We start from the raw sequence: 27,535 nt of genomic DNA on the forward strand, positions 1-27,535 counted from the left end.
ACCACAATGTACCCAACATCTGATGGCTACTTTCAGCAGGATAATGCGCCATGTCATAAAGCTCGAATCATCTCAGATTGGTTTCTTGAACATGACAATGAGTTTACTGTACTCAAATGGCCTCCTCAGTCACCAGATCTCAATCCAATAGAGCATCTTTGGGATGAGGTGGAACGGGAGATTCGCATCAGGGATGTGCAGCCGACAAATCTGCGCCAACTGTGTGATGCCATCATGTCAATATGGTCCAAAATCTCTGAGGAATGCTTCCAGCACCTTGTTGAATCTCTGCCACGAAGAATTGAGGCAGTTCTGAAGGCAAAAGGGGGTCCAACCCCTTACTAGCATGGTGTACCTAATAAAGTGGCCAGTGAGTGTAGATTGGACTTGATCTAATAAAGAGGATTATGAGAGATATGATCCATGTTTATCCCATGAGTAATAATAATGATTACATGACTAGAAGCTCCAAAAGGAGATGTTTTCTTTCTAGACATTACTGTGGTGATGCCTATATGTTTTGTCCCTTTTTTTTGTAGAATGGGAATTTTTGTTTTTAATTTAATTTGGTATTTCCCTTTCCATCTCCCATTTCCCCCCCTTCCCAGTTGTTCTTAATTTTCTGTGTTTACCCGAAGTGGGTAATATGTTCGTGTAAAAATTGTTGGAAAACTTCAATAAAGATACTTTATTAAAAAAGAGCAGTGAAACTATAGATTTTTTAAGGTTTAAACAGAGAATGGATTCTTTACTATAAGATCAGACTATAGATTCTTTACTGTCTTTACTGTAAGAGCAGTGACACCATGGATTCTTTAATGTAAGAGCAGTGAGACTATAAATTCTTTACTGTACAAGCAGTGAGACTATGGATTCTTTACTGTAAGAGCAGTGAGACTATAGATTCTTTACTGTACAAGCAGTGAGACTATGGATGCTTTAATGTAAGAGCACTGAGACTATAGATTCTTTACTGTAAGAGCAGCGAGACTATAGATTATTTACTGTAAGAGCAGCAAGACTATGGATTCTTTATTGTAAGACCAGTTAGACTATTTAATCCTCAAGAACACAATTTTGTGGTGTTCACTTTGTTGAACACTTCTATAAGGGCCTGAATGCTTTTCTTGATAAATGTAGTATTGCAGGTTATTATTACTAGATTCTACGATAGGATATTGAACCAGGGAAGTCATGTGGCTCCCAGAAGGAAAGGATTTAGCATCTGCCTCATGGGGTTTCTACCTTCCATTGGATCAACATGTTAGGACTGTATGTTGGACCTGATAGATCTCTGTATTTTTTTCAACTATGTAGAAAAACCAATAACCTGTGAACGGTGAAACCAGCAATAGATTACAACAGAGAAGGAAAACTTGTGTCTCTTTTTTAATAATCTCAGACAGACATGTATGTGTTTTTTCCATGAAGAGTCTAATAGACAAGAACCAAACAGACACCATCTTAAACCAGAGCCTAGAGCAGACAGAACATCGGACCTTCAATCCCACATAGTAAATTATGAAATACAAAATAAAAAGCTCAGACTTCCTTCATGTCATTATCAATCTGTCCATGTGTGATGTGATGCAGCCTCGCGAGCTGACGCAGTATAAACACGTGACACGACGAGAATCACAAGCAGCGCTATGTACACGCGTGTACAGAAAGTCCAGGATCAGCCTTGGAGAGCTGTATGTACAATAAGCCAAGATCGTGGGATCCTCGCAGGTAGCACATGGTAGAGAAGAGCGCGTGATCAGTGTGCATTTCCATGAATCAGAAGATTTCCCCTTCTTCCCTTTCCACTAAATATTCAATAGCCCCCTCTGCAGTGACCCTCCGGGCGAGCACCTTGGTACCCTGCTCTGGTGACCCGGACCACTCGCAGCCATCGGAGGAGGATGAGGATGGAGGTGCGGGAGGAGAGGATGGCTCTGGAACAGGGATTGGTGGCTCCAGCACCTCGGGGAGAAGCGGAGACACTTCTGAGACTGCAGGAGACACCTCACTGAAATAGACGGAGAACATCGAATTTCACACTGGATTTCACAGATAAATTAGTCAGGTCCTTTAGAAGTCACCTGAGAATCCGCCTACAAACCCGGAGAGATTTATTGACATTGCCCTGAGCTCAGACTGCAGAATCTATGCCAAATGTGTCAGAAGTGCACGCTGTGTAATAGATTTGATATATCTGATTATTTTACCCTTTTCTTCGTGGCACCTCTTGGACGTCTTATTTTACTTCAATAGTTCGCACCGTGGTGTAAAGGTCCATGCCAATCTAGTGCATTTTACCACTTTTCATTGCCATGTCCCCTTTTCTATCGGGTGAGGTATATACCACGTATAATAATCAATGTGCATGGCCTGTACTCCGAATTATGGAATTATTCAGGACAGTTTTTGGTGCCTTTTGTTTAGTATCTCCCCTGATTATTTTGAAGGTTAGCAGACAGAAAATTGAGATTTCACCGGAGATCGCCTCGCCATAGGGAACTTGAGTCAAAAAATTACTGATTTTAGATTCTAAATCTTCCAAAGTTCTTAATAAAGGTCATGTTTAATTGGTGCGGACCAGTCTCAGCATGAGCAGTAACTAAAGTGTTTTTTTTTTTAAGTTACCAAAGAATAGGGATCCTTATAAAAGAAAGAAACCAACTATACTTACTTGGCGCTCTGATAGTCTCTACCAGCCCAGAAGTGACCTGACCGCTGAGGCCACAGAATGTCTGTATGGTCCAGTGATGAGTGGCTGGGTGTCATCACCTCTGGTCTAATGGAAACAGATCAGATTCCAGGGGCGAGTGTTTCTTTCTTTTATTGTATCCCTATTCTCTGGTAACTTAAAAAAAATATTGTAAACTCGCTTTAAAAGTCACATGTGAAATCCTACATATATAGCCGTCAACTCCCTGTCCAGTCACTGGAAACTGAGCACACGCACCTGGACTGGAGGGAAGCAGCCACAGTCCCAGAAGTGTTTGCTGACGGATGGAAAGAGGCGAACATCCTAATTGGAGGGCTGGAATAAGAAGAAGATCATTAAAAGGGTGCAATGTCCATCCATGGTGTTGGACAACATGCAAGTAGATGATTTTACTATTTAGTTATTTATTGGATGCACCCTTACCTCTGCAGGCAGCGCGCTCCAGTACGGCGGAAGTTGTAGGCGCTACTGCGAGATCCCAGGTACTCCTGGTTACAACTAAAAGGGTTTTGTACCACATCCTACAACAAGGACAGACGTCATGTAGATTTCACAGCGCATCTCCCACCTGCCGAGCACTTAACACCCCTCCAAATTACCTGGGTAAGAGCTCTCTGCAGCTTCTGCCTCTCCTTCCGAGTCCGTTTTTCTATGTTTGGTGTTTTTGTTTTGTGTGGGGGACGTCTCAGGACCCCCATCCTCCCTAAAAGGGAACTGCAAGAGATCTTTATATCCGCTCGCTGCGGAGGTGAAGGAAGACACGGAATGCAGCATGATATATATACACACAGTAATGTTTCATAGGAGTATTATATGGAGCACCAGATCGCCTGGCAGGAAGGGGTCCCTCACCTTACACAAGGAGTGGAGCCTCTCACGTCTGCCTCCTGTAGCCTCAGCTCCGTCACCGTTGTCTGTGGGGCAGGAGGGGGGACCCGACTCTGCAGTCCAAAAAGACACTTCTTCTTCTTAATCTCCTTTCCAGAGATAAATCTACGAGCAAGAAGGAAACTTTATCTAATAGCAAAGCTCGTTACATACAAAGATCTCTGACAGTTAAGGGCTTGTCACACTAAGCGATATCGCTAGCAATATCGCTGTAACGTCACTGGTTTTGTGACGTAGCAGCGATATTGTTATGTCTGATACTTACCCCCGACTGGCTCCCCCGCTGGCTATCGCTGATTGCGCGAGAACGTCCTGGGCCATTTCTCGTCGTCAGCTTCCTGCCGGGCTTCCTGTGGCGCTGACGAGCGACGCGTGGACACGGGTGGGAGGACGTCAGGATCGCCTCGTCTGACAGGTAAGTAGCGACCCCCGACCCCTGCTATGTCGCTGGTGAGATATGCCTGTGTGGCAGCTCACTAGCGACCACTTAGCGATGCACCAGCGATCCTGACCGCGTCATATCGCTGGTCGGGATCGCTGGTGCATCGCTAAGTGTGACAGTACCTTTAGCAGACATCACTTGTAGAATATTGTCACGCAGTCATTGGCCCGTCACATCGACCATGTGTGAACACTGACCTCAGACAGCAGCTTCTTACCTGTCTTTCTCAGCTGTCAAGGCGTGAAGCAGATGGGAGTACCTGTCCGAGCGAGGGGTATCTGTAAGCTGAAGATCATGAATGGTCAGATTATCTGCTCTGTACACAGGTCAAGAATAAAGTCATTGCAATTTACAGCACTATGAGGAATATCATAAAAAGGGGAACTGTAAAAAACACGGACATGGGAAAATCAGATTTATTAGTTTATAATGAAACTGAATTTCTAGTATTTTTGGAAATCTATTGCAGGTGTCCCTCATTAATGTGGAAAAGTTGATGTTTTCATCAGAGACGACCCCTTACAGATTGATCAGGTGATATTCGCCATGTCCCTTTCTCGACACCCCTAGCATAAAGAGAAGACACATCCAGCCAGGGATTACCCCTGCAGCAATGTAGTATTATATGGGGGGGGTATTCAGATGAATGGCCATCCATGTAGTAAGAAGACAGCTTGATTCCGATCTGGGCAGTAAGAGATCTCAAACAAGGGACCCACCATTTTTTTTCCGCCTAGAGAGCATATAAACAGGGAGCGTCTTTATATAATACAAGCCATCATGTTATCATAGTGCTACACAAATGGTATAACAGGTCTGGGAGGCTGCACGTTCATACGGTTCCACTAGACTCCCCAGAAACATGAAGATCACATTAGGAGATTACATAACTTACTTCTCCCAGTAGCAGACTCTCCCAGTTCTCATTCACAAACGACAAGATTTCCCTCTCAAAATCAAAATACTTCTTCTTACAGCAAATACTGAGGTGATAGAGGACGAGGTGCGACACATCCACCCTGCCAGAGATAGATAGAAACATTGCAATATTTGTTACCATGAAAGAGGGAAAGGTAAAAAGTCACAAAAAGGTCGCTAAAAATAAAACTATAAAAATAGAAGTAAAAATATAAAAATTACATCAAATATTTCTAGAGACGGTCAGCACTGGAACCGTATGATGTAACGTACTGATTATGGGGACACTGAAGTACAGTGCAATCAAATTCTTCCTAATGGATGATAACAGGGAATAATAGATGGCAATGACTTTTCATGCAAACAATGCACATGAATACTGAACCCGAGTATCAACCACAGGCCAAAAGGGAGGGACGGCGACTGTACAAAATCCTGAGTGTGTTACTATTATCTGTGTGATTAATGCCGTTATCAGTACAACCCACAACACTCACCATCCCAGAGGAAGTCTCCAGGCGTTTTCTGGACCTCTCGTACAGACTGAGCACTCAAAAACATAAAACCTGACAAACAGAAAGTGAAATATTCCATGGTCACTCACATCACATCTCCCTCTTCCCACAGCTCTTCATGATTTCACTGATCTCAAAGGTAGAAATCAGCATCTAACAAGACATTTTCATTATTTAGAGTCATGTGCTCTGGACTGTTGATCCACACAACTTCTGGAAGGTTAGAGACCAATCATTTGGAAGTTGGATATGGTCCAAAATCTATAATATCCCATCTATAGACCTCAATTTGCCATTTTTATAGTCATAGAGTCATCATGAGAACTATTCCCAATGTGTGAGACGATATAAAACATGTCATGTATTAAAAATTTGCCAACCGTAGAAAACTAAATGTTCCTGTCTCTAGCAGACTGATAATGCAGGGGTACAGGAGCAGCTGGTGACAGATCGTACAGATCAACAGCTGCATTCCCTAAATCCCCCATAAATGTGCATACAGCAGTATTGGCCAGCTGGGGGTTAATAAGGGTGTGGGCACACGTTGTGGATTCTGCTGCAGGTTGCAGTTTCTGCTGCGGTGTACAGTACCCTTTTAGTCTGTGTGCTCACGTAGTGTTTTTTTTAAGCGTTTTTGATGCGTTTTTCAGGGTCAAACCGCATCAAAAACGCTTAACAGAAGCATCCCATTCATTTTAATGCATTTTGGCCTATTTCCTATAGTCCAAAAGACGCACTGAAAAAAACGCATCAAAACCGCGCGTTTTTTTCGCCAAAAAAAAACGAGCAAAAAAATCGCGGCAAAAACTTGCGTTTTCTGGGAAGGAGAACCCGTTTCCTGAGCGTTTAAAAAACGCTACGTGGGCACATAGCCTAAGTCTATGCGAAATTAAATCCGCAGTGCACACGGTGCAGAATTTTCTGTGCAGAAAAACTAGAAGAAGAGGGGATGGGAGGAAAAACAGCAGACAAGAACATGCAGCAGAAGGACAAACTAATCAAGGATACTAGATGTGGTAAAGAGGACCCAAGACAGGGTACTCAGAAGGAAGCTAAGAAAAAGGAAGCAAAACTTCTTTCCTGCATGCTGACCAACGCAAGAAGCCTGACCAATAAGATTGAAGATCTGGAGTCGGTAATGTATGAGGAAAAATACGACATAGTAGGAATAACTGAGACATGGTTAGACGACAGCTATGACTGAGCGGCTAACTTGCAAGGATATGATTTGTTTAGGAGGGATCATAAAAAAAAAGAAAGGGGGTGGAGTCTGTCTATATATAAAGTCCACTTTAAAGCCCACACTAAGAGAAGATATACAAGAGGGAAACGAAGAGGTGGAGTCTCTATGGGTGGAGATACAAGGAGGGAAAAGTAATACAATCCTCATAGGGGTTTGCTATAAGCCACCAAATATAACAGAAGCCACTGAAAATGTATTATTGAAACAAATAGACAAAGCAGCAAATCACAATGAGGTGATTATTATGGGGGACTTCAACTACCCCGACATAGACTGGGAAACTGAAACCTGCGTATCTCAGAAAGGAAACCAATTTCTGTCAGTGACCAAGGATAATTATCTGTCACAACTTGTGCAGGGCCCAACTAGAGGGACAGCCCTTCAGGACTTAATTTTAAGCAACAGGCCAGATAGAATAACAGAAGTACGAGTCGATGGGCACCTAGGGAACAGTGACCACAATATAATACAATTCCACTTGTCCTTCAGTAAGGTGCCCTGGAAGGGGGTTACAAAAACGCTGAATTTCAGGAAAGCAAAGTTTGATCAGCTTAGAGAGGACCTTCACCGAATTGATTGGGACAATGTCCTCAAAAATAGGAGCACAGAAAATAAATGGGAAATATTTAAATCAGTTTTACACACCCACTGCGAACTAGCCATACCGTACAGAAATAAAAGGGCTAGGAACAGGAGAACACCAATGTGGCTAAATAAGGATGTAAAAAGGGCAATAAATAACAAGAACAAGGCATTTAAGAAGCTAAAACAAGAAGGCAATGAGGAAGCATTAAAAAGTTAGAGAAAAAAATAAAATGTGTAAAAAACAAATACATTTAGCAAAAGTGGAAATTGAGAGACTCATTGCTAAGGAAAGTAAAACAAACCCCAAACTATTCTTTAATTATATAATCAGTAAAATGATTAAAATTGATGGTGTCGGCCCTTTAAAGAACAATGAGGGTGAAATCGTAGAGCGCGATGTGGGAAAAGCAAATGTTTTAAATACTTTTTTCTCAACAGTGTTCACAAAGGAAAAGGATTTGCCAGGGGAAATGCAGAGTGATAATGTAAACTCCCCATTAAGTATTACCTGCCTAACCCAGGAAGAAGTGCAGAACCGCCTTAGTAAGATTAAAATTGACAAGTCACCAGGCCCTGATGGCATTCACCCTCGGATATTAAGGGAGTTAAATAATGTGATTCCTTATATTTAAAGACTCTATAGAAACAGGGTCTGTTCCTTTTGATTGGCGGCAAGCAAATGTGGTACCAATATTCAAAAAGGGGTGTAAAAGGGAACCTGGAAACTATAGACCGGTAAGCTTAACATCGGTTGTGGGTAAAATTTTTGAAGGGTTTCTAAGGGATACCATTATGGAATATCTCAATGTTAATAAATGTTTAACTCGATATCAACATGGATTTATGAAGGATCGCTCCTGTCAAAGTAACCTGATCAGCTTCTATGAGGATGTAAGCTCTCAAATGGACCAAGGAGAATCATTGGATGTCATTTATCTCGACTTCTCTAAAGCATTTGACACTGTCCCACATAAAAGATTGGTAAGTAACAAGAGAAAGCTTGGGCTAGGGGAAAATGTGTGTAGATGGGTAGGTAGCTGGCTTATTGATAGAAAACAAAGAGTGGTTATTAATGGGGCACACTCAGATTGGGCCACGGTTACTAGTGGGGTACCACAGGGTTCTGTATTGGGCCCCCTACTATTTAATATATTTATTAATGATCTAGTGGATGGCTTACACAGTAAAATATCAGTATTTGCAGATGATACAAAACTATGTAAGGTAGTTAACACAAAGGAGGACAGTTTGCAACTACAGACAGATTTGAGTAAATTGGAGAATTGGGCTGAAAAATGGCAAATGAGGTTTAACACAGATAAGTGTAAGGTTATGCACATGGGAAGGAGAAACAGATGCTACAATTACTTACTAAATGGGAAACTGCTGGGGAAATCAGACATGGAAAAAGACTTAAGGCCCAGTTACACACAGCGAGATCGCTAGCGATATCGCTAAAGCGACAACGATTTTGTGATGCAACAGCGATATCGGTAGCGATCTCACTCAGTGTGACACGCGGCAAGGCCCTGCACCCTGCTGCGATGTCGCTGATCGTGCTTGAACGTTCAGGATCATTTTTTGATCGCTGGCGTCACGCTGACCAGCATGCATCGCTGTGTTTGACGCCCTTTATCAACGACGGGCGACCTCGTTGGAGACTCCGAACTCTACAACGTAGGCGTGATTAAACTTTGTCTTTGCAACGCCCCCAAAGCTCCAATTGGTTGCCGCAACATTATAAAAGACTCTGTAGCGTCGTTCCCTGTCCATTGATCCTGAGCGTTGTGTTGAGCTGGTATACCTGTTGCGTTGCCGTGCGAGTCACAATTGCGTTTTTCTCTCATCGACCCCGTCGGTGATGCTACTGCGTAATTTCCATGTATTTTCACCGATTTTCTGGATTTTGCTCTGTCTTTGCAAAATATATCGCCCAATGAGATTAATGCGAGCGCAGTTTGTGGCCACCAATCGGTGCGGATGGGCGTGGAAAAGGTAGCGCTGAAGGACGCCTATTCAAAGTCTGTATCATTTACTATTGACAGTGTGACACGGTCCCAACGATCACAGTGGTCGTTAGTAACATCGCTGATGCGTCGTTATGAAGATCGGCCTGTATGACTGCTTACTAGCGATGCACAAACGATCTTAGCCAGATCGGATCGTTGGTGCGTCGCTAGCGATCTCGCTGTGTGTAACTGGGGCATTAGGCATCTTAGTCAATAAGAAGCTAAATTGGAGTGCCCAGTGTCAGGCAGCTGCCATCAAAGCAAATAGGGTCATGGGATGCATTAGAAGAGGTCTAGGGACACGAGATGAAAACATAATTCTCCCTCTGTACAAATCACTCGTCAGACCACACTTGGAGTATTGTGTGCAATTTTGGACGCCGGTGCTCAAGAAAGACATTACTGAACTTGAAAGGGTTCAAAGGCGGGCTAGTAAAATGATAAATGGAGTTGGTTCACTACAATACCCAGAAAGGTTATCAAAATTAGGTCTATTTACTCTAGAAAAGAGAAGACTTAGGGGAGACCTAATATATATGTACAAGTATATCAGAGGACAATACAGAGATCTCTCCAATGAACTGTTTGTACCAAGGACTGTGACAAGAAAGGGGGCATTCTCTTCGTTTGGAGGAAAGACAATTTCTGCACCAGCATAGAAGAGGGTTCTTCACGGTAAGAGCAGTGAGGCTCTGGAATTCTCTTCCTGAGGAAGTGGTGATGGCCAACTCACTGAATGAATTTAAGAAAGGAATGGATGCTTTTCTTGTGAGTAACAGTATAGAAGGTTACGAATAACATAATATTATAGGTAGATGGTTGACCCAGCTTAGGGGAAGGAATTTTTTTCCCTATGGAGAAAATTGGCTTCTAATCTGTGGGTTTTTTTGCCTTCCCCAGGATCAACAATGCAGAACAGCTGCACTAAAAATAGGCTGAACTAGATGGACATAAGGTCTTCCTTCAGCCTTCAAAACTATGTTACTATGTTACTATGATTTGTTGCAGTTTCAAATCCGCAGCATGCCAATTCATTAAGCGGATTCTGCTGCGGTTTGGCACCTGCTCCATGGCAGGTGTTAAACCGCAGGGGAAACCCGCAGGCTAAACCGCAGAAAAAAAAGATTTTCCAGCTTCCAAAAAAAGGAGATTTTTGTGTACTCACCGTAAAATCTCTTTCTCTTAGCCTTTAATTGAGGGACACAGAACCGTGTTATGCTGCTGTCCACTAGGAGGCGACACTATGCAGAATCTGAAAAAGATTAACTTTGGCTCCTCCTCTGCAGTATACACCCCTGGACGGCGTCAGCCTTCTCCAGTTTTGTGCAAAAGCATTAGGAGGAATATACCAGAAACATAACCATGCCTGTAAAAAAAAAAAAGGCTACTATAAACAGGCTCAAACAACAATATGAGAACCCAACCGTAACAACGGTCCGCAAGGGCTACAGGGTGGGAGCTGTGTCCCCCAATTAAAGGCTAAGAGAAAGAGATTTTACGGTGAGTACACAAAAATCTCCTTTACTCTGTCGCCTTATTGGGGGACACAGAACCGTGGGACGTCCTAAAGCAGTCACTGGGTGGGAAGCAGTGGACAAATATTGTGCCGACAGTCCCCTAGACTTGGAGTACTGCCGCCTGCAGGACCCGTCTACCCAGGCTCGCATCCGCTGAGGACTGGGTATGCACTCTGTAGTGTTTTGTAAATGTGTGCAGGTTAGTCCAAGTGGCTGCCTTACACACTTGATGTGCTGAGGCTTGATGCCGAATGGCCCAAGAGGCCCCTACCGCCCGCGTAGAGTGTGCCGTGATACCGGCCGGAAGAGGAGAATTGTTGAGGCGGTAAGCCTCTTGAATGGTGGACTTGATCCACCTAGCAAGGGTGGCTTTGGAAGCCGGTAGGCCCTTGCGAACGCCTTCTGGAAGAAGGAAAAGTGAATCAGACTTCCGGAAAGGAGCAGTCCTAGACACGTAAACACGCAATGCCCTGACAAGGTCAAGCGTATGCAGAGCCTTCTCTACCCTATGAACGGGAGCCGGGCAAAGAGACGGTAGTGATATTTCCTCATTGAGGTGGAAGCTGGACCCGACCTTCGGAAGGAAGGATGGTACTGTACGGAGAACCACCTTGTCCTGATGAAAAACCAGGAAGGGTTGTCTGCAGGAAAGAGCTGAAAGTTCAGACACCCTGCGTAGCGAGGTGATTGCCACCAGGAAAACCACTTTCTGCGATAGAAAGCGGAGTGAGACCACCCTAAGGGGTTCAAAAGGAGGTGACTGTAGTGCTGTCAAGACCAGGTTGAGGTCCCACGTCTCCAACGGACGTTTGTAGGGGGGAACCAATCGGGAAACCCCTTGGAGAAAAGTCTACACTTGCGGCTTGTTAGCAATACGCCTCTGAAAGAGCACTGAAAGCGCTGAGACCTGGCTCTTCAGCGAGCCCAGGGATAGCCCGGCGTCCAGGCCTGACTGAAGGAACCCGAGGGCCTTTGGAAGAGAATAGGGAAGTGGAATCTGCCCACGAGAGTCGCACCATGTGAAGAAAAACCTTCCAGGTACGATAGTAAATCCTGGCTGAAGTTGGCTTTCGAGCCCTGATCATGGTTTTAACAACGTCCGGTGAAAAAAACCTGCTTGGGTCAAAACCCAGGTCTCAATGGCCACTCCGTCAAATTGAGAGCCCCTGAGTTCTGGTGGAAGAACGGGCCTTGTGACAGGAGGTCGGGACGTGTGGGGAGACGCCAGGGAGCGTCTGCTGTGAGTTGCACGACGTCGGCGTACCATGTACGCCTGGGCCAGTCTGGAGCGATCAGAATGGTGGGAACACCCTCTTGTTTGATCTTCCTCAGGACTCTGGAGATCAGGGGGAGGGGTGGAAAAATGTACAGAAGCTGGAACTGGGTCCAGTCCTGAACCAGGGCATCTTCTCCGAGCGATCGCGAATCGCGCGTCCTGGCCATGAAATTGGGAACCTTGGCATTGAGATGGGATGCCATCAGATCCACGTCCGGGGTCCCCCAACGATGACAGATCTGACCGAAGACTTCGGGATGGAGAGACCATTCCCCAGAGTCCATTCCTTGTCGGCTGAGATAGTCGGCTTCCCAGTTGTCCACGCCCGGAATGTGGACCGCGGAGAGTACCGACCTTGCATCCTCCGCCCACTGTAGGATACGCGTTACTTCGGTCATCGCCTGGATGCTGCGGGTGCCGCCTTGATGGTTCACGTATGCCACTGCCGTGGCATTGTCCGACTGTACTCTGATATGAAAGTCTGCCAGCAAGTGATGGAAGGCTTGCAACGCCAGGAAGATGGCCCGAATTTCCAGGATGTTGATGGGCATGGTCGATTCCCTTGGTGACCACCTGCCTTGCGCTCTGTGATGTAGGTGCACCGCGCCCCAACCCATAAGGCTTGCGTCGGTGGTCAAAACCTTCCATTGACCGGAAAGGATTTTCCCCTTGCAAGCGAGGTTGGCTTGAGCCACCAGTGCAGGGACCTCCTGGTGTTTGCTGATAACCGGAATTCCCTGTCGAGGGAGAACGGATTCCTGTCCCAGGACTTGAGGATGGCCAGTTGAAGGGGTCTGAGGTGAAACTGGGCAAATGGTACCGCCTCCATTGCTGCTGCCATCCTGCCAAGTACTCTCATGGTATACCGGAGAGATCTGGGGGACTTGCGGAGGAGTGTGTGAACTCCCAGACGGAGAGCCAGTGCCTTGTCCCTGGGGAGGATCACCAGACCCTTGGAGGTGTCGAATAGCATCCCCAGGAAGGTCAGAGACTGACTCGGGGTAGTCGAGGACTTCTGTAAATTGACTAACCATCCCAGGCGCGTCAGAGTGTCGATCGTGATCGAGACGTTGACCTCGCAGTCCTTGAGGGTGGAGGCCTTGATGAGAAGGTCGTCCAGGTATGGAACGACTACTATGCCTCTGGAGTGCAGAACATCCATGGTAGCTGCCATGACCTTTGTAAATGTTCTGGGGGCCGTGGCCAGACCGAACGGGAGGGCCACAAACTGATAATGGTCTTGGTTGATTGCGAATCTGAGAAACCTCTGATGGGCGGGAGCAATTGGTATATGCAGGTATGCGTCCTGTATGTCTATGGAGGCAAGATATTCTCCTTTTTCCATAGACGCAACGATTGACCGGAGGGATTCCATGCGGAAGTGACGAACTCGAACGTACTTGTTGAGTTGCTTAAGGTCTAGTATGGGTCGGATGCTGCCTCCCTTCTTGGGCACCACGAACAGGTTGGAGTAGAACCCTCGGAAGCGCTCTTCTGCTGGGACTGGCACTATGACTCCTGCTCGCAGGAGGGAAGAAACCGCTTGACGGAAGGCCTGAGCTTTGAGTGGGGATTTTGGAGGGACAGATGGAAAAAACCTGTGCGGTGGGCTGGTAGTAAACTCGATTTTGTATCCTGAAGACACTATTTCCTTGACCCACTTGTCTTCTGTAATAGGCAGCCAGACCTGCTGAAAGAGTAGCAGTCGTCCGCCAACAAGTGGGGTGTCTTCGAGAGGGCATGAGTCAGGACGAGGGAAAAGTCTGAGGTTTTCCTCCTTTAGGTTTTGCCTGGCTTGCCTTTGATTGCCAGTTCCTGTCCGGCCTCTGTGCCGCCGTGTGTTGTCCCTGCGGGGGGAACGATTACGGTTTTGTGCTGGGCGTGAGACGGACCAGCCCGAAGAATTCCGAAACGATCGGAAACGAGATTGATTACGCCTTTTAAACGTGCGTTTTGGTCTTAGTTGAGGGAGGGAAGTACTTTTGCCCCCGGTAGCATTGGATATCATTGTATCCAGCTTTTCACCGAAAAGACGGCCACTGAAGTACGGGAGATTTGCTAGGGACTTTTTTGAGGCCGCATCCGCTTTCCATTCTCTTAGCCAGAGAATACGCCGGATTGTAATGGCGTTTGATGCTATTCCCGCTATTCCTCTTGCAGAGTCCAACGCTGCAAGGACCATGTAATCTTCCACCACTGCAATTTGCACCGCCTGGTCCGCCATCTGAGGATTTGAAGCTTGAAGGCCCTTTTGCAATAGAGCAGCCCAAGCCATGATGGCCTTGGCTGCCCAGACTAAAGCAAATGCGGGAGCCAAAGAGGCACCTGCCGCTTCAAAGATTGAACGAGCCATGCGTTCGACTTGTCTGTCTGCCGTGTCCTTGAGGGTTGATCTGTCCGGCAGCAAGAGAAGCGTTTGTGCTGCCAGCCCAGAGACTGGAGGGTCCACTTCAGGCGGATCTGTCCAATCCTTGGTGTCTTTCTGTGGAAAGGGGTATTTTGCTTCCAAATACTTGCGATTGGCGAATTTTTTCTCAGGCTGCGAAAAATGCTTAGAAAGGATTTTTTGGAATTCCGGGTGATTAGGGAAGACCTTCGATGGTTTCTGAACACTTTCAAAGGAAATGTTGTGTTCTGGTGCTTCCGGGGTTGGATCTGAAATGTCCAGCACTCGAAGGTGGAAGAGACGATATCCTCAACTATCGCAGTATTGCTAGGGGGACTAGGGAGCAAAGCGTTCTCTGTTTCGTTATCTGAATTGGAGTCACTTATGCCCTCTGAGTCCTGCGCATCGCTAAGGAGCTCCCTAGCGGGCGAACTAGAGCGGAGGTTTCCCGTAGTCTGGGATCATTGTGGAGATCCGCATTGTCCTTCTCTATCAGGGGACGGCCTCGGTGACCTGAGGCCACTGTGTCTTTCCCTGGAGGGGTAAGACCTATTGCTATGTGAGGACACAGCTGAACGCGACCTGTGGGTCCGCTTACGCCTCGAACTGTCGGAAGCGCCCTGATCATGAGACCGGACGTCCCTTTGCTGGGTAACGTTCATAGCGGAGACATGACCCTGCAGTAATGTGGAGGTCAGGTTATCTATAGACTGTGTCATAGACTGCGACATCTGAGTTGCCCATTCCAGCGCAGTAGCGGTCGCAGAAGCGTTGGTAGGGACTTCTTGGGGTTCTGCTCCGTTTTTTTGGGTACAGTCCCGGCAGTGCGGATACGTGCTGCCGCTGGGGAGAGTGGCCTTGCAGGCTGTGCAGACTGCATAAAAGCAGTCTTGCCTGGTTCTTTTCTTTGAGCCCGACATAGTACCTAGGCTGATTAATAGAGACCCTACAGGGGTATCTACGCAGAGGAAAAAGGAGTAGGAGAGCGCTATAGGTTATAGGAATTCACAGCTGAGTACCAAGGACCCAGCTGTGATCTTACCCCACCGGTGCTCCCCTTAGGTCCAGCGCTGATAAGCCCCATGTCCTGTGCCCCCCGGAGACTCTGTGCTGCCTTCCTCCAGGTGCAGCAAGATGGCCACCGGATTCTGAGGTGGAGAGGGAAGGGGGCGGAGAGCTGGAAAAGGGCGCGCTGGGCCATGTAAAAGCGCGCCCTTCCTGCCTCGATCCGCCCCTTCTATGACACTGCAGTGTCATTTTTGTCATCCGGGGGGGCGTGCCAGGGGCGGGCCGGGGGGGCGGGGAAAAGGCGGCGGCTTCGGCTAGGCCGAAGCCGCGGTCTAAATTAGAGGCCTGATGCCCAGGAGGGCTCCAGAGCGGCGCGGTAGTCCGGGAGGGGGTCGGATTTGCACCGGACCCCCCCAGAATGGGCGACTGGCTAGCGGTGGGGGCAGCAGTGCTAGCGGTTCCTGTGTGGGGGGTCCCTGGAGCGCCATGGAGCCACTGCTGCTGCAGAGGCAGGGGCGCAGAAAGCCCTGTCTCTGCTGTGCCACGTCTGCCTGCACCCTCCCCCGGCCCCAGCAGGATCCCACAGCTGGGCTGGGGTCCCTGGTGCAGAATGCTGTCTGTACTCCGACCCTACCTGCAGCGTCTCAACCTAATGCCCCCTGCGGTCTGTCACCGTCAGGGGGTCTTCATCCTTGCCTCAACCTCAACCCAGACCCTGAAGGGGGTTGGGGAAGGAGGGGGGGGTCTCAACTTCGGACCAGTACCCGAGGGACTGGGGAAGGAGCGACATGGGGGACCGCCATCTCTACTTCAACTGGGCACCCCTAAAAAGGGGGCCAAGGAAGGAGCCATGCCGGGAGTCTCGCTGGAGACCCACTTTTCTTCATCTGTTCCGACGAAAGGAAAAAAAGAAAAAAAGGTGTGCCTCCTTGCGACACTAAGCAAAAACTGGAGAAGGCTGACGCCGTCCAGGGGTGTATACTGCAGAGGAGGAGCCAAAGTTAATCTTTTTCAGATTATGCATAGTGTCGCCTCCTAGTGGACAGCAGCATAACACGGTTCTGTGTCCCCCAATAAGGCGACAGAGTAATTCCAATTTATTGTAGATAAAACATGAAAAAATAGACAGCAGTTCACATGGTGTGAGATAAGGCTACGTGTTTCGAACAGAACATTGTTCTTTCTCAAAGCTTTGAGAAAGAACAGTGTTCTGTTCGAAACGCGTAGACTTATCTCACACCATGTGAACTGCTGTCTATTTTTTCATGTTGTTTTATCTACAATAAATTGGAATTTTTTTGGAAGCTGGAAAATCTTTCTTTTTTCTCTTCATTATCCATGACGAATCCATGGCTTCCGTGCTTCCTCGCTCCACAGCCTATTAAGGTGAGCTGTTTTTTTTTTCTTTTTCTTTTTTAAACCGCAGAAAATCTGTAGATAAACCGCAGGTCTTTAGACCTGCGGTTTTACCTGCGTATTTAGACAAATTCAAGTGGAAAATTCCGCAGCAGAATCCGCAACGTGTGCACACAGCCTGAGACCCCACAAGGGTTTGGCACAACGATGAATGATTCCAGACAGACACCCTGCATCCAGATGTCCCAAAGCCGAGTGATGTCTGAACCTAAGATCAAGCCCTGAAGAGAAGACGGAATGAGGAGAGGTAAATACCTGTGATTTGGGGATTGATTTGGGGTCTGATTAATTTAGGGATCTGAACTTATTAAGACGACTGGCTTAGGGGTGTGAATTAAGTTAGGGGTCTGCCCTGGGATATAAATTTGTGGGTGTAGCATCAGAATGAACAGAATGATATGATGTGGCAGTTTAGGGTCTGAATTACATATAACACCAGCACTGGTGCGTTACTGTGACCTGTTTTTTTTATTGGTAATGGTTTCTCCAGAAAGGTTTTTATTTTTTTACCACAGTTCTCCAAATACCAAAAGTGCTGCGATATCCTGACATAGAGGGTGACAAAGAAGCGGCTGACGGGCAATGGTTATTTTTAGGTAAAACAAGTGTACGATTTCTCCCGTCTACTCCTTCGTGCCGTCCCTTCCACCCCTCGGGCGTTTCACACTCACCTGTCTCCATATAACAGAGGTTTGCTCAGACACTGTGTACAAGCTTCATGAAACCACTGCAGACAGCGGCAGCACTGAAGCATCTTCATGTTCCATCTGTAGGGACAGAGATCCATGTGTATATATTGCTGTACCCGCCGATGACACCGCCCCCGTGTACACGTCTTATACTTACTCTGCTTTACCCACCCACTCCAGCTGCCCACCCTATCCCTATGGATACCGCCCCCCATCATTTTTACTTACGCCATACTTACTCTCCAGGCCCCCCGCAGTAGCAGTAACACTGCTGCTTATTAGTTAGGTGCAGCGGATCCCACTCTAAAGACTTCAGCTGATAGGGCAAAGACAGCTTCATCTGCAGCATGGAGCGTGCGAAGGGGCCCTTCTTGAGTGCGCCACCTCTCTGCAAGAATGACACATGAAGGAGCTATAAGAGGTATCCCATAGTGAGAATCGTAGGAATATACGGGATGGCACGTACCTTGGTCGCCACTGCGAAGACGCATTGTCTGCACATCCAGGAGCTCCCTGCACTATCTGTATCGCATGGCACGCTGGGCACGTGACATTCCTGGTGATAAGCTGCGAGATAAGCAGAGCTAAGTACCGGGGTCACAGCAGTGTAAATGTATGTGGCGAACACCGCGGCCTGACGTACCGTGCTTACACTTCCCACAATGCACCAGCCTATTGTCGGGGGTGCACGCCTGCGAGTTGCACACACAGCACAGCTGCTCCTTTCCAGGCACAGCAGCTGAGGGAGTGAAGAGCAGGTTACCTCAACTGCCAGGATACATGGCAATTACTCATTAATCATTCAGGAACAAATTAATTTGATTCTTACGGGGGAAGATGTCCTTCCAGAGCACGGAGAACTGGGAATTATCTTCAAAGCGAACTAAGCACGTCTCCTGCGAGCTGTCCACCTGCTCATGAACCAGAGAGAAGAGAACGGCAGGAACGATAGAGTATTTGGAAGATAGTCCAGGACGGATATACATATTTAGGCTGGTACCCGTTCAGTGGAGCCCGGTCCACATTAAGTGACAGGTTTTATCCCTCACGGGCATAAAATAATGAAAGATACCGTACTTACATCTGCCGACCCAGCTCTGCAGCACTGGTGCACCTGCCATTCTATGTTTACTTGGCTGCAGCGATATGACGTGCAGCCTACACATGTGACCACTGCAGTCAATCACTGGCTTCAGTGATGTATGGCACAACACCAATGATTGACTGCACTCGCAGCAGCAAAGTAAGCATACAACGGTGGGTGCACCAGTGCTGCAGAGCTGGAAATGAGGAGGAAACTACTGCATCTTTTATTATTTTATCACATTTCTTCTCCTTGCCTAATCTTTTTTCCGAAAATGTAAAGCTCTTTTGAAGGCCACCTTTTGTGCTCGATTCTGCCTCTTCATTTTAGTGATTGTGGAGGCCACCTGTCTCTATGTCATATCAACTTTTCTGAAAGTGCAAATCCTCCTTATGGCTATGTGCTGTGATCACAAGCATGGGACTGCGGCATCAGGAGACCTGGGTGCAGAGCTCGCTATCACAATCTGCAAGTGCGTACATTTTAAACATTAGGTCAACCAAGCTGTAGCTACTGCACTAATACTGAGCCATCCCAAAAGTAACGTGAGCCATTACCGGGAGTCTAAAGCCTCCTTAAAATTAAAATTTACCTTTTTGATGATGCCTAGATAGAGGAGTCCATCTGTCCAGCGAGCTAACACATCCTGACCCTCCCAGAAACGCGCCAGAGTCTGGAAGCGAGGTCGTTTCACCAGTGCAGGAGTCACTCTCGGGCTGACAGGTGTCGTACGGCTGGGTCGTGTCGAGGGCTCCCGCCCCTCCATCACATTTTAAAAAGAACCTGAAATTACAAAGACACGTAAAAAAATCCTGAAAAGAACATAACACATCAAAGAATAAATATGTCATAAATATGGATGTGATATCTGCATCCCTGACACTGAAACCATCTGATATTGTGCCACCAAAACTGCTCCGACCAACTGAGGTTTGGACACGAAACCTGTGGTTCCCAGCACCAAGATATCAGGAAACGAGACACAGAAGCTGCACATAAGCTGATAGAAAGGACCGATTCTGACCATCTCCTGCGATTACAACAGACGATAGGCCACTGTGACAATATATTCTGGATTTTTTTTCCATCATCTGTAATTTCACTGTTATTTAATTTTTACCTTCTGCTGATTTATTCTGCTATGATGATGATTGGATCAATCGTATGAATCACCTGACGTATGATGGATCACTGATGTTTGAGCCACTACTCATCGTATGGGTGGGTTCATACCTGTAAGGCCGGCTTCACATTTGCGTTCGGCAGAGCTGCGTAGTTCCTCTGTGAAGCTCCGCCCACTACCTTGCCTCCTCCGTTCAGCTCCGCCTACGTCTGCATGCAGCCTGTGTACCTCTCTTTAACATTGGGTATGCAGGCTGTGCGGATGCATGTGGATGCCTCCGCATGCGTCGTTTTCACGCTGCGGCGACCGAAACATTTTGCATTTTGTTGCTGTCGTCGCAACCTCAAAACGACGCATGCTGAGGCATCCGCACAGCCTGTGTACCCAATGTTAAAAATAGGTACCCAGGCCACATGCAGACATAGGCGGAGCTGAACGGAGGAGGTGCGGCAGTGGGTGGAGCTTCACAGAGGAACTACACAGCCCTCCGCAGCTCTGCCGAACGCTAGTGTGAAATTAGCCTTAGGGGCCCGTTACACATAGCGATATCGCTAGCAATATCGCTGTAACGTCACCAATTTTCTGACGTAGCAGCGATATCACTACATGTGATACTTACCTCCGACCGGCTCCCCCGCTGCTCATCGCTGGTCGCGCGAGAACGTCCTGGACCATTTCTCGTCGGGCGCTTCCTGTGGCGCCGACGAGCGAAGCATGGACGCGGGCAGGAGGACGTCAGGATCTGACAGGTAAGTAGCGACCGCCGACCCCTGCTCTGTCGCCAGTGAGATCTGCCTGTGTGGCAGCTCACTAGAGACCACTTAGCGATGCACCAGCGATCCATATCGTTGTCGGGATCGCTGGTGCATCGCTAAGTGTAACGGTACCCTTAGTGATCCCCCATAAATCAGGCATCTATGAGTTGTGGGCACTCACAATCCTGCCACCGGTTAGGACCACATTGTGTAACGGTCAGGCCTAACTACAGTAAACCGGGAACCCCCCCACAAGACTTAAAACTCCTGAGATGCTCGGCCTCACAATTTGGCCCTTACCTACGTCACAGATATCCCTAATCTTCCTGTTCATCACAAACAGAATGTCCATTCACTGAATAATGTATCCCACTCCTGACAGGCGCCATTATCACCAGTGTTGTTCCACTTCACTCACCAGTAGTTTTATATTCTGACAGGCGCCACGTGTGGGACTTTTTATTTGTTGAACTTCCATTCTTTATTTTTGCTAAACCAAACACCCTTAAAAACAAATAGAAGTACCTCAGGTTGGAAACCTATTACATATGGGAGAATAACCAGAATTTGCTGGCGGTTTAGGACCAAAAACCACCGACCATAGTCATAGACCTCCACCAGGCAATTACTGAAGGCCCCATAGAAACAGTAGTATATTGGAGCCTATCACTAATATAAGGATATATTGGGGTCCTTGGCTGTCACTAATATGAGGGTCTTGTGGCTGCCACGTCACATTATCGCTGTGGTAAGGTGATGCAAGTTTTTTTTTGTGATTCTTTGAAGGGTTTTAACTTTTATCCTCAGAGCCCTATAGTCTAAAGATTGCTGAAAACTTCACAATTAAACCAATATAAATGATTGTAAATTACTGTCAAATAGTGAAACTGTATGTAATATTTCATTACTTCTCCAGCATCCGTAACCCCAGTGTGTGGGGAATGGGGCGAATGTGGAGGGAGCAGGGAACATCCTGCCGAGAATTCACTCCTGTACACACTTTTAGTTGTTTCTATAGATCAGTAAACCCTTGTATTGGTCCACAGGTCCATGTATTATACTTCAGTATCTGTCCGCAGGCTTCTTGTCAAACACTCTTCTCGTCAGGAAGATAAACTTTAGTCACTCAGTGGTCAGAGCTGCACCACTGAGTCCCCCTAATCCGGACTAGTCATGTGTTAGGCAGCTTCCCAGTAACATTGATGTGCATATCATATCCAACTGTCTATAGCGAGTAGGTGCTGCAGACAGGAGAGGGGGATGAGAGGAAGCCTGCACTAACACTGCAGAAGCGGAGTGAGTGTGCACACATCATGTCAGCGCGGGCATCTCCTGTCTGTGGCACATGCTCACAGAAGAGCAGTCCTAGGGATTTAATTCAGGCAGCACTCACTCTGGAGAAGAGAGTGCTGTCAATCAAGCAAAGAAAAGGTGCGCAGCATGCTGAATGAGTTGGTGGAGTGGTGCACGGAGCCAAACACGCCGAGTATCCCTCATCTGCATACGCTATAAATTTTTTTGTACAACTATTCCCTGTCCCTAGTAATATACTTATCAGCTGCCTTCTTCTGCTATTCCTGGCGCCACTACGGTCCCGGTCCACCATCTTGTGATGGCAGCTTCTGACTGACCGAAAGTCAGAGGTAACAGTCACAAGCTCTCAATGTAAGTCCATGAGATCCTCGTTCTGGCTATCATAGACTTACATTGAGAAGAGACCGCCGGCTCGCCCAGCAAACACTGGAGCCAGCCAGCAAGTTACAATCTTCAGGAGACGACCAAAGTGGTATGGATAAAAGATGAAGACAGCGGCTGGTTAGTACAAGACTAAGTGCAAGGGCCTTACATTAGTAGCACTATTCCAGCAAGGAAAAAAAACAGAGTGGTGCTTGGAGGTTGGGGCTACACGACAACATGTGTTACACAAAAGCAATTCTCAGGCAAGTTGTATGACTTAAAATATCTGTGCGAGTTTCTGTCTCGCAGCTATTTTAGAACTTCAATTTCACTATAAATAAAACAGCCAAATCTCCAAGAAATGGCATGTAAGTCACAGTGGCTTGTGACTTGCATCAAATTCTATGGCATATGAGTCATGTGCAACTTGCAACAGACAATCCCGCAATTGGAAATATTTGCACCTCTGTATCACAGAGTTAAGAGGTCGCAATGCGACACCAAAGAAAGTAATTACAGATTGCAGTGAAGCCCTAGTCTAAAGAAGGGAAGTAGCAGAGCTTTGGACGCAATGTATTTTCACTGCGTCCAAAGCGAAGCATTGTAATCACACAGGTAAATCCACGTGTTCACTGAACAATGCGGATTTACTGCATCCAATACATATCTATTGTGGAAACTTCTGTTGCGGAGACGCTCCGCAACAGAAATTGACAGGCTGTGGCTCATAAACCCACACAGTGGGTGAGTTTACGCAGCATCAAATAGAAGCACAAGGGCCGGAGATTCCTATAAATTCCATCCACTGTGCTTTTAACCTAGAAAGTGGTCAACATGCTGCTATTCCTGATCGTGGGCAAGTACCGTTATAGTTCTGCTCCTATATTATTCGGCCCAAATATTTATTAATAAATCGACAACGGACTGGGCACCATTTTGCTTGTTAGAGGCGAATCCCTGACACAATCTAACTGCCTGCACTGACTGGGAAGGGCCAAAGTGTGTGGGCGCACACCACCAACTGGTAAAATCCACAAAGTATCCCATCACTGCTGTGAATCAGGGCTATATAGTTGTGGAGTCTGCGTCCATTTTGGTGGTCGAAATAAAATGGACTGACTCCTAAAATTTATAATACATTGGGTTCAGTAGTTCAGTGCAGGATGTGATGTAAATGTTTTCATAATAACTTGGTAAAGTTATAAACTGTCTGTTCTGTTCCTGATCTGAGGATCTCAGCTTTTAGTTGAAATGACTGTCCTGCACTTTATGTACATGCTTAATAGTGACCAGTTCTGTGGAGTCTGAAGTCAGGGAAAAATGAGAAGTCGGAGTCAGAGTGGGTGGTTTGGCTTACCTACCTCACAGCCCTGGCTGTGATCTTGCAAACACTAGACTTTCCACTTAAGTCAGTAAAGTCTGATTTACTTTCCCTTTAATGCCCGATCCCTGTCCCCGGAGTCAGCTTTTTCCCTCACTGCTCCATGGAGGTAGATCATTCCCTCTAGACAAAAGAAAAGAAGGGACAAACCTGAACCGTAGAATGGCCCCATAGCAGGTCAATTAACATGATTCACTTTTCCCATCAGACTTGGGAATTTGGGGGGGGTTAGCTGCATGTACCCTAATATCAAATACCAATATCAAAACTCGCTACCTTGTTCTTGTACCTAACAGAATGTGCACCGTTACTCTTCATGAAATCTACTGGGAAATATTAATAAACTTGTTGGAGCAATGAAATATGCACTGATAAATGGAAAGGATGCTGACACTATCACGTAAACTTCCAGGTTAATTGTTTCATAGTTTTTTGGGCTTTGGAGCATGAAAGCCAATGTTTTTTCTGTGGCTTTATAATATACTTTATGGTACAATTCCTTGCAGTGAATGGAAACATTTATTGTTCACATCCATATGTTGAAACTAGTGAAGAGCGAATGTGCTTAGATAACGTGTTATCTGAGCGAGCTCGGGTGCTATCCGATTTTCTTGGGCATGCTTGAATAATATGTCCGAGTCCCTGTGGCTGCATGTTTTGTGACTGGTAGACAGCCGCAACACATGAGATTGCCTAAGGGCGGTTTCACACGTCCATATAATTCCGGTACCGGGAAAAAACGGTACCGGAGTTGTCCGTGAGGACACGTGGTACCTCCGTGTGCCACATCAGGACCGCACGGACGGCGCCGGGAAGAAGCGCTACAGTAAGCGCTGTTCCTGGCGGCTGGTGCTGACCGCAGCTGTGATTCTGCTCTCCTGCTCTGCCGGCAGGAGAGCAGAATGAATGAAAACCCGGCGTGGGGTCCCCCTCATTTTCATAACCAACCAGACGAAACCCTCTGCTGTCAGCTTCAGCCAGGTTGGTTGTGAAGAATAGAGGGGTCCCCAGTTTTTTTTTAATCATTTAAATAATTTAAAAAAACGGCGTGGGGTCCCCCCTATTTTCGACAACCAACCTGACTAAAGCCGACAGCTGATATTCTCAAGCTGGTAAGGGGCCATTGATCTTGCCCCCCCCCAGCCTAAAAACAGCAGCCCCCCAGCTGCCCAGAAAAGGCGCATCTATTAGATGCGCCTAATCTGGAGCTTTACCCGGTTCTTCCCACTGCCCTGTAGCGGTGGCAAGTGAGGTGCCGATTATAAGGTGCCATTAAGCCCGGATTAGTAATGGAGAGGTGTCAATAATACACCGATCCATTACTAATCCTACAGTAAAGAAAGGGTTAAAAACACACTCACAATAAGAATAAATTATTTTAATGAAAGAATACAACACACATTTTTATAATATTTATTACACTGGTAATTCCTTAGCGAAGCCCTGGTTCTTCTGAAAAAAAGTTTAAAATAATAAAACAAATCTATACATTACCTGTTCGGCGCTCTGTCACGTCCCACGGCGTAAATCCATCTCAGGGGGTTAATATATTTACAGTTCAAGCGCTGCTAATACAGCCGCTCCCGACTGTAACTGACTGGGGAATGAATGGAGCAGAGCGCACTCAGTGATGAGCGGTGACGTCACTGCTAGTTACTGAGCAGGCGCCGGCTGCTCCCATTCATTCCCCAGTCAGATAGTCGGGAGCGGCTGTATTGGCAGCGCTCGAACTGTAAATATATTAACCCCCGAGATGGATTTACGCCGTGGGACGTGACAGAGCGCCGGACAGGTAATGTATAGATTTGTTTTATTATTTTCAACTTTTTTTCAGAACGAGGGCTTCGCTAAGGAATTACCAGTGTAATAAATATAAAAATGTGTGTGTTGTATTCTTTTCTTAAAATAATTTATTCTTATTGTGAGTGTTTATTTAACCCTTTCTTTACTGTAGGATTAGTAATGGATCGGTGTCTTATTCACACCTCTCCATTACTAATCCGGGCTTAATGGCACCTTATAATCGGCAACTCACTTGCCACCGCTAAAGGGCAGTGGGAAGAACCAGGCAAAGCTCCAGATTAGGCGCATCTAATAGATGTGCCTTTTCTGGGCAGCTGGGGGCTGCTGTTTTTAGGCTGAGGGGGACAAGATCAATAGCCCCTTACCAGCCTGAGAATATCAGTCCTCAGCTGTCGGCTTTAGTCAGGTTGGTTGTCAAAAATAGGGGGGACCCCACGCCGTTTTTTAAAATTATTTAAATAATTTAAAAAACCAGCGTGGGGACCCATCTATTCTTTACAACCATCTTGGCTGAAGCTGACAGCGGAGGGATGCAGCCCCCAGCTGCAAGTTTCATCTGGTTGGTTATGAAAATGAGGGGGACCCCACGTCGGGTTTTCATTCATTCTGCTCTCCTGCCGGCAGAGCAGAATCACTGCCGCGGTCAGCACCAGCCGCCAGGAACAGCGCTTACTGTAGCGCTTCTTCCCGGCGCCGTCCGTGCGGTCCTGATGCACCTCTCCATTACTAATCCGGCCTTAATGGCACCTTATAATCAAAAGGTGCCATTAATTACTTATTACCTCACTTGCCACCGCTACAGAGCAGTGGGAAGAACCAGGCAAAGCACCAGATTAGGCGCATCAGCCCTCAGCTGTCGGCTTTAGTCAGGTTGGTTGTCAAAAATAGGGGGAACCGCAACCCGTTTTTTTAAATTATTTATTTAAATAATTTAAAAAAACAGCGTGGGGACCCCTCTATTCTTCACAACCAACCTGGCTGACAGCTGAGGGATTCAGCCCCCAGCTGTAAGTTTCGTCTGGTTGGTTATGAAAATGAGGGGAACCCCACGTCGTGTTTTCATTCATTCTCCTCTCCTGCCTGCAGAGCAGAATCACAGCCGTGGTCAGCACCAGCCGCCAGGAACAACGCTTACTGTAGCGCTTCTTCCCGGCGCCGTCCGTGCGGTCCTGATGCGGCACACAGTTGCCACACGGCGGTCAGCACCACTTACAGTAGCCGCTTCTTCCCGGCGGACCATCCGTGAGCAGAGGACTGTGTGAACAGTTCTCCGTGTGCATGTGTGCAGCACGTGTTGCGGGCCGTGTGTCCATGTTAAAACGGACATGTCTCCGTGTTTTGCACATGGACACGGCCTGTGAAAACCCGCTGACATCTGCATAGACCAATTCAATTGATGCCAACTGTCACTACATGTACCGGAGACACTGACGTGTGAAACCGGCCTAACAAACAGGTAATTCCCTGCATGTGTTGTGGCTAACAGCCGCAGGGACTTGAATATATTATTCGAGCACGCCCAAGATTCTCAGACATAAGATTCTTATCCGAGCACGTTTGCTCATCACTAGTTGGAACATGTCCTGCCTACAAAGCTGCATAACACATTACAAGAGAATACTCATGATGCCCCATACACATTAGATAGCTGTGGGATGGACGATCACTTGGCCAACAGCTGTCTGTCCAAATTACACCTTACACAGAAAGCTCGGGAGCATCTAGCAGTATCTTTTCTCTCGAGGGTTCGTTGTTGAAATTCCAACAGGTCAGATCCTTCTCTCCTCCGACATCTGTGTTGGCGGTTCAGACTATTTACATGTGTTTTTTATGCCACTTTTGCAGTAGTTAATACATAAAATCTTTGGAAAACGTACATTTTCGGTGTAATTTTACACGTGAAAAAAGTTTAGGACTAGAGATGGGAGAACCCAAACAGAAATGCTGGGCGTTCGTTCTAGACAGTCACTGTTCAGGTTTGAATGCAAAACACGGACTTGGTGCTGAACTCCGATGCAGTGTTCGGTGTAAGTCCGTGGTGGCGTGGAGGAGAGAACATTTTTGTTTTCTTTAGCAGTTCGCCTATCTATTATTTTCAATGAGGTTC

General features: G+C 46.8%; 1 protein-coding gene across 7 annotated transcripts in view; it reads right to left on the reverse strand.

Moving 5' to 3' along the window:
• Window positions 1-1,376: 1,376 nt before the first annotated feature.
• The window catches only part of PHF1 (PHD finger protein 1), a 31,710-nt gene continuing 5,551 nt past the window's right edge, over window positions 1,377-27,535 (reverse strand). For 4 of the 7 annotated variants that reach the window (XM_073561334.1, XM_073561336.1, XM_073561335.1 and 1 more), the window contains exons 2-15: window positions 19,280-19,472; window positions 18,435-18,526; window positions 18,249-18,344; window positions 18,072-18,172; window positions 17,845-17,993; window positions 17,588-17,683; window positions 5,459-5,527; window positions 4,939-5,062; window positions 4,261-4,328; window positions 3,566-3,706; window positions 3,313-3,427; window positions 3,137-3,234; window positions 2,951-3,028; window positions 1,377-2,011 (exon numbers count right to left, since the gene is read on the reverse strand). In XM_073561334.1, the coding sequence (XP_073417435.1) occupies window positions 1,780-2,011; window positions 2,951-3,028; window positions 3,137-3,234; window positions 3,313-3,427; window positions 3,566-3,706; window positions 4,261-4,328; window positions 4,939-5,062; window positions 5,459-5,527; window positions 17,588-17,683; window positions 17,845-17,993; window positions 18,072-18,172; window positions 18,249-18,344; window positions 18,435-18,526; window positions 19,280-19,455 (1,635 nt within the window). In that variant the 5' untranslated portion in view covers window positions 19,456-19,472 and the 3' untranslated portion in view covers window positions 1,377-1,779. The remainder of the gene's footprint in view (window positions 2,012-2,950; window positions 3,029-3,136; window positions 3,235-3,312; window positions 3,428-3,565; window positions 3,707-4,260; window positions 4,329-4,938; window positions 5,063-5,458; window positions 5,528-17,587; window positions 17,684-17,844; window positions 17,994-18,071; window positions 18,173-18,248; window positions 18,345-18,434; window positions 18,527-19,279; window positions 19,473-27,535) is intronic. The other 3 variants (XM_073561338.1, XM_073561339.1, XM_073561340.1) reach the window with 3 other exon arrangements.

The sequence above is a fragment of the Dendrobates tinctorius genome, unplaced genomic scaffold (genome assembly GCF_039654945.1).
Source record: "Dendrobates tinctorius isolate UK_male_01 unplaced genomic scaffold, ASM3965494v1 ptg000315l, whole genome shotgun sequence".
In the NCBI taxonomy this organism is placed as follows: Eukaryota; Metazoa; Chordata; class Amphibia; order Anura; family Dendrobatidae; genus Dendrobates; species Dendrobates tinctorius.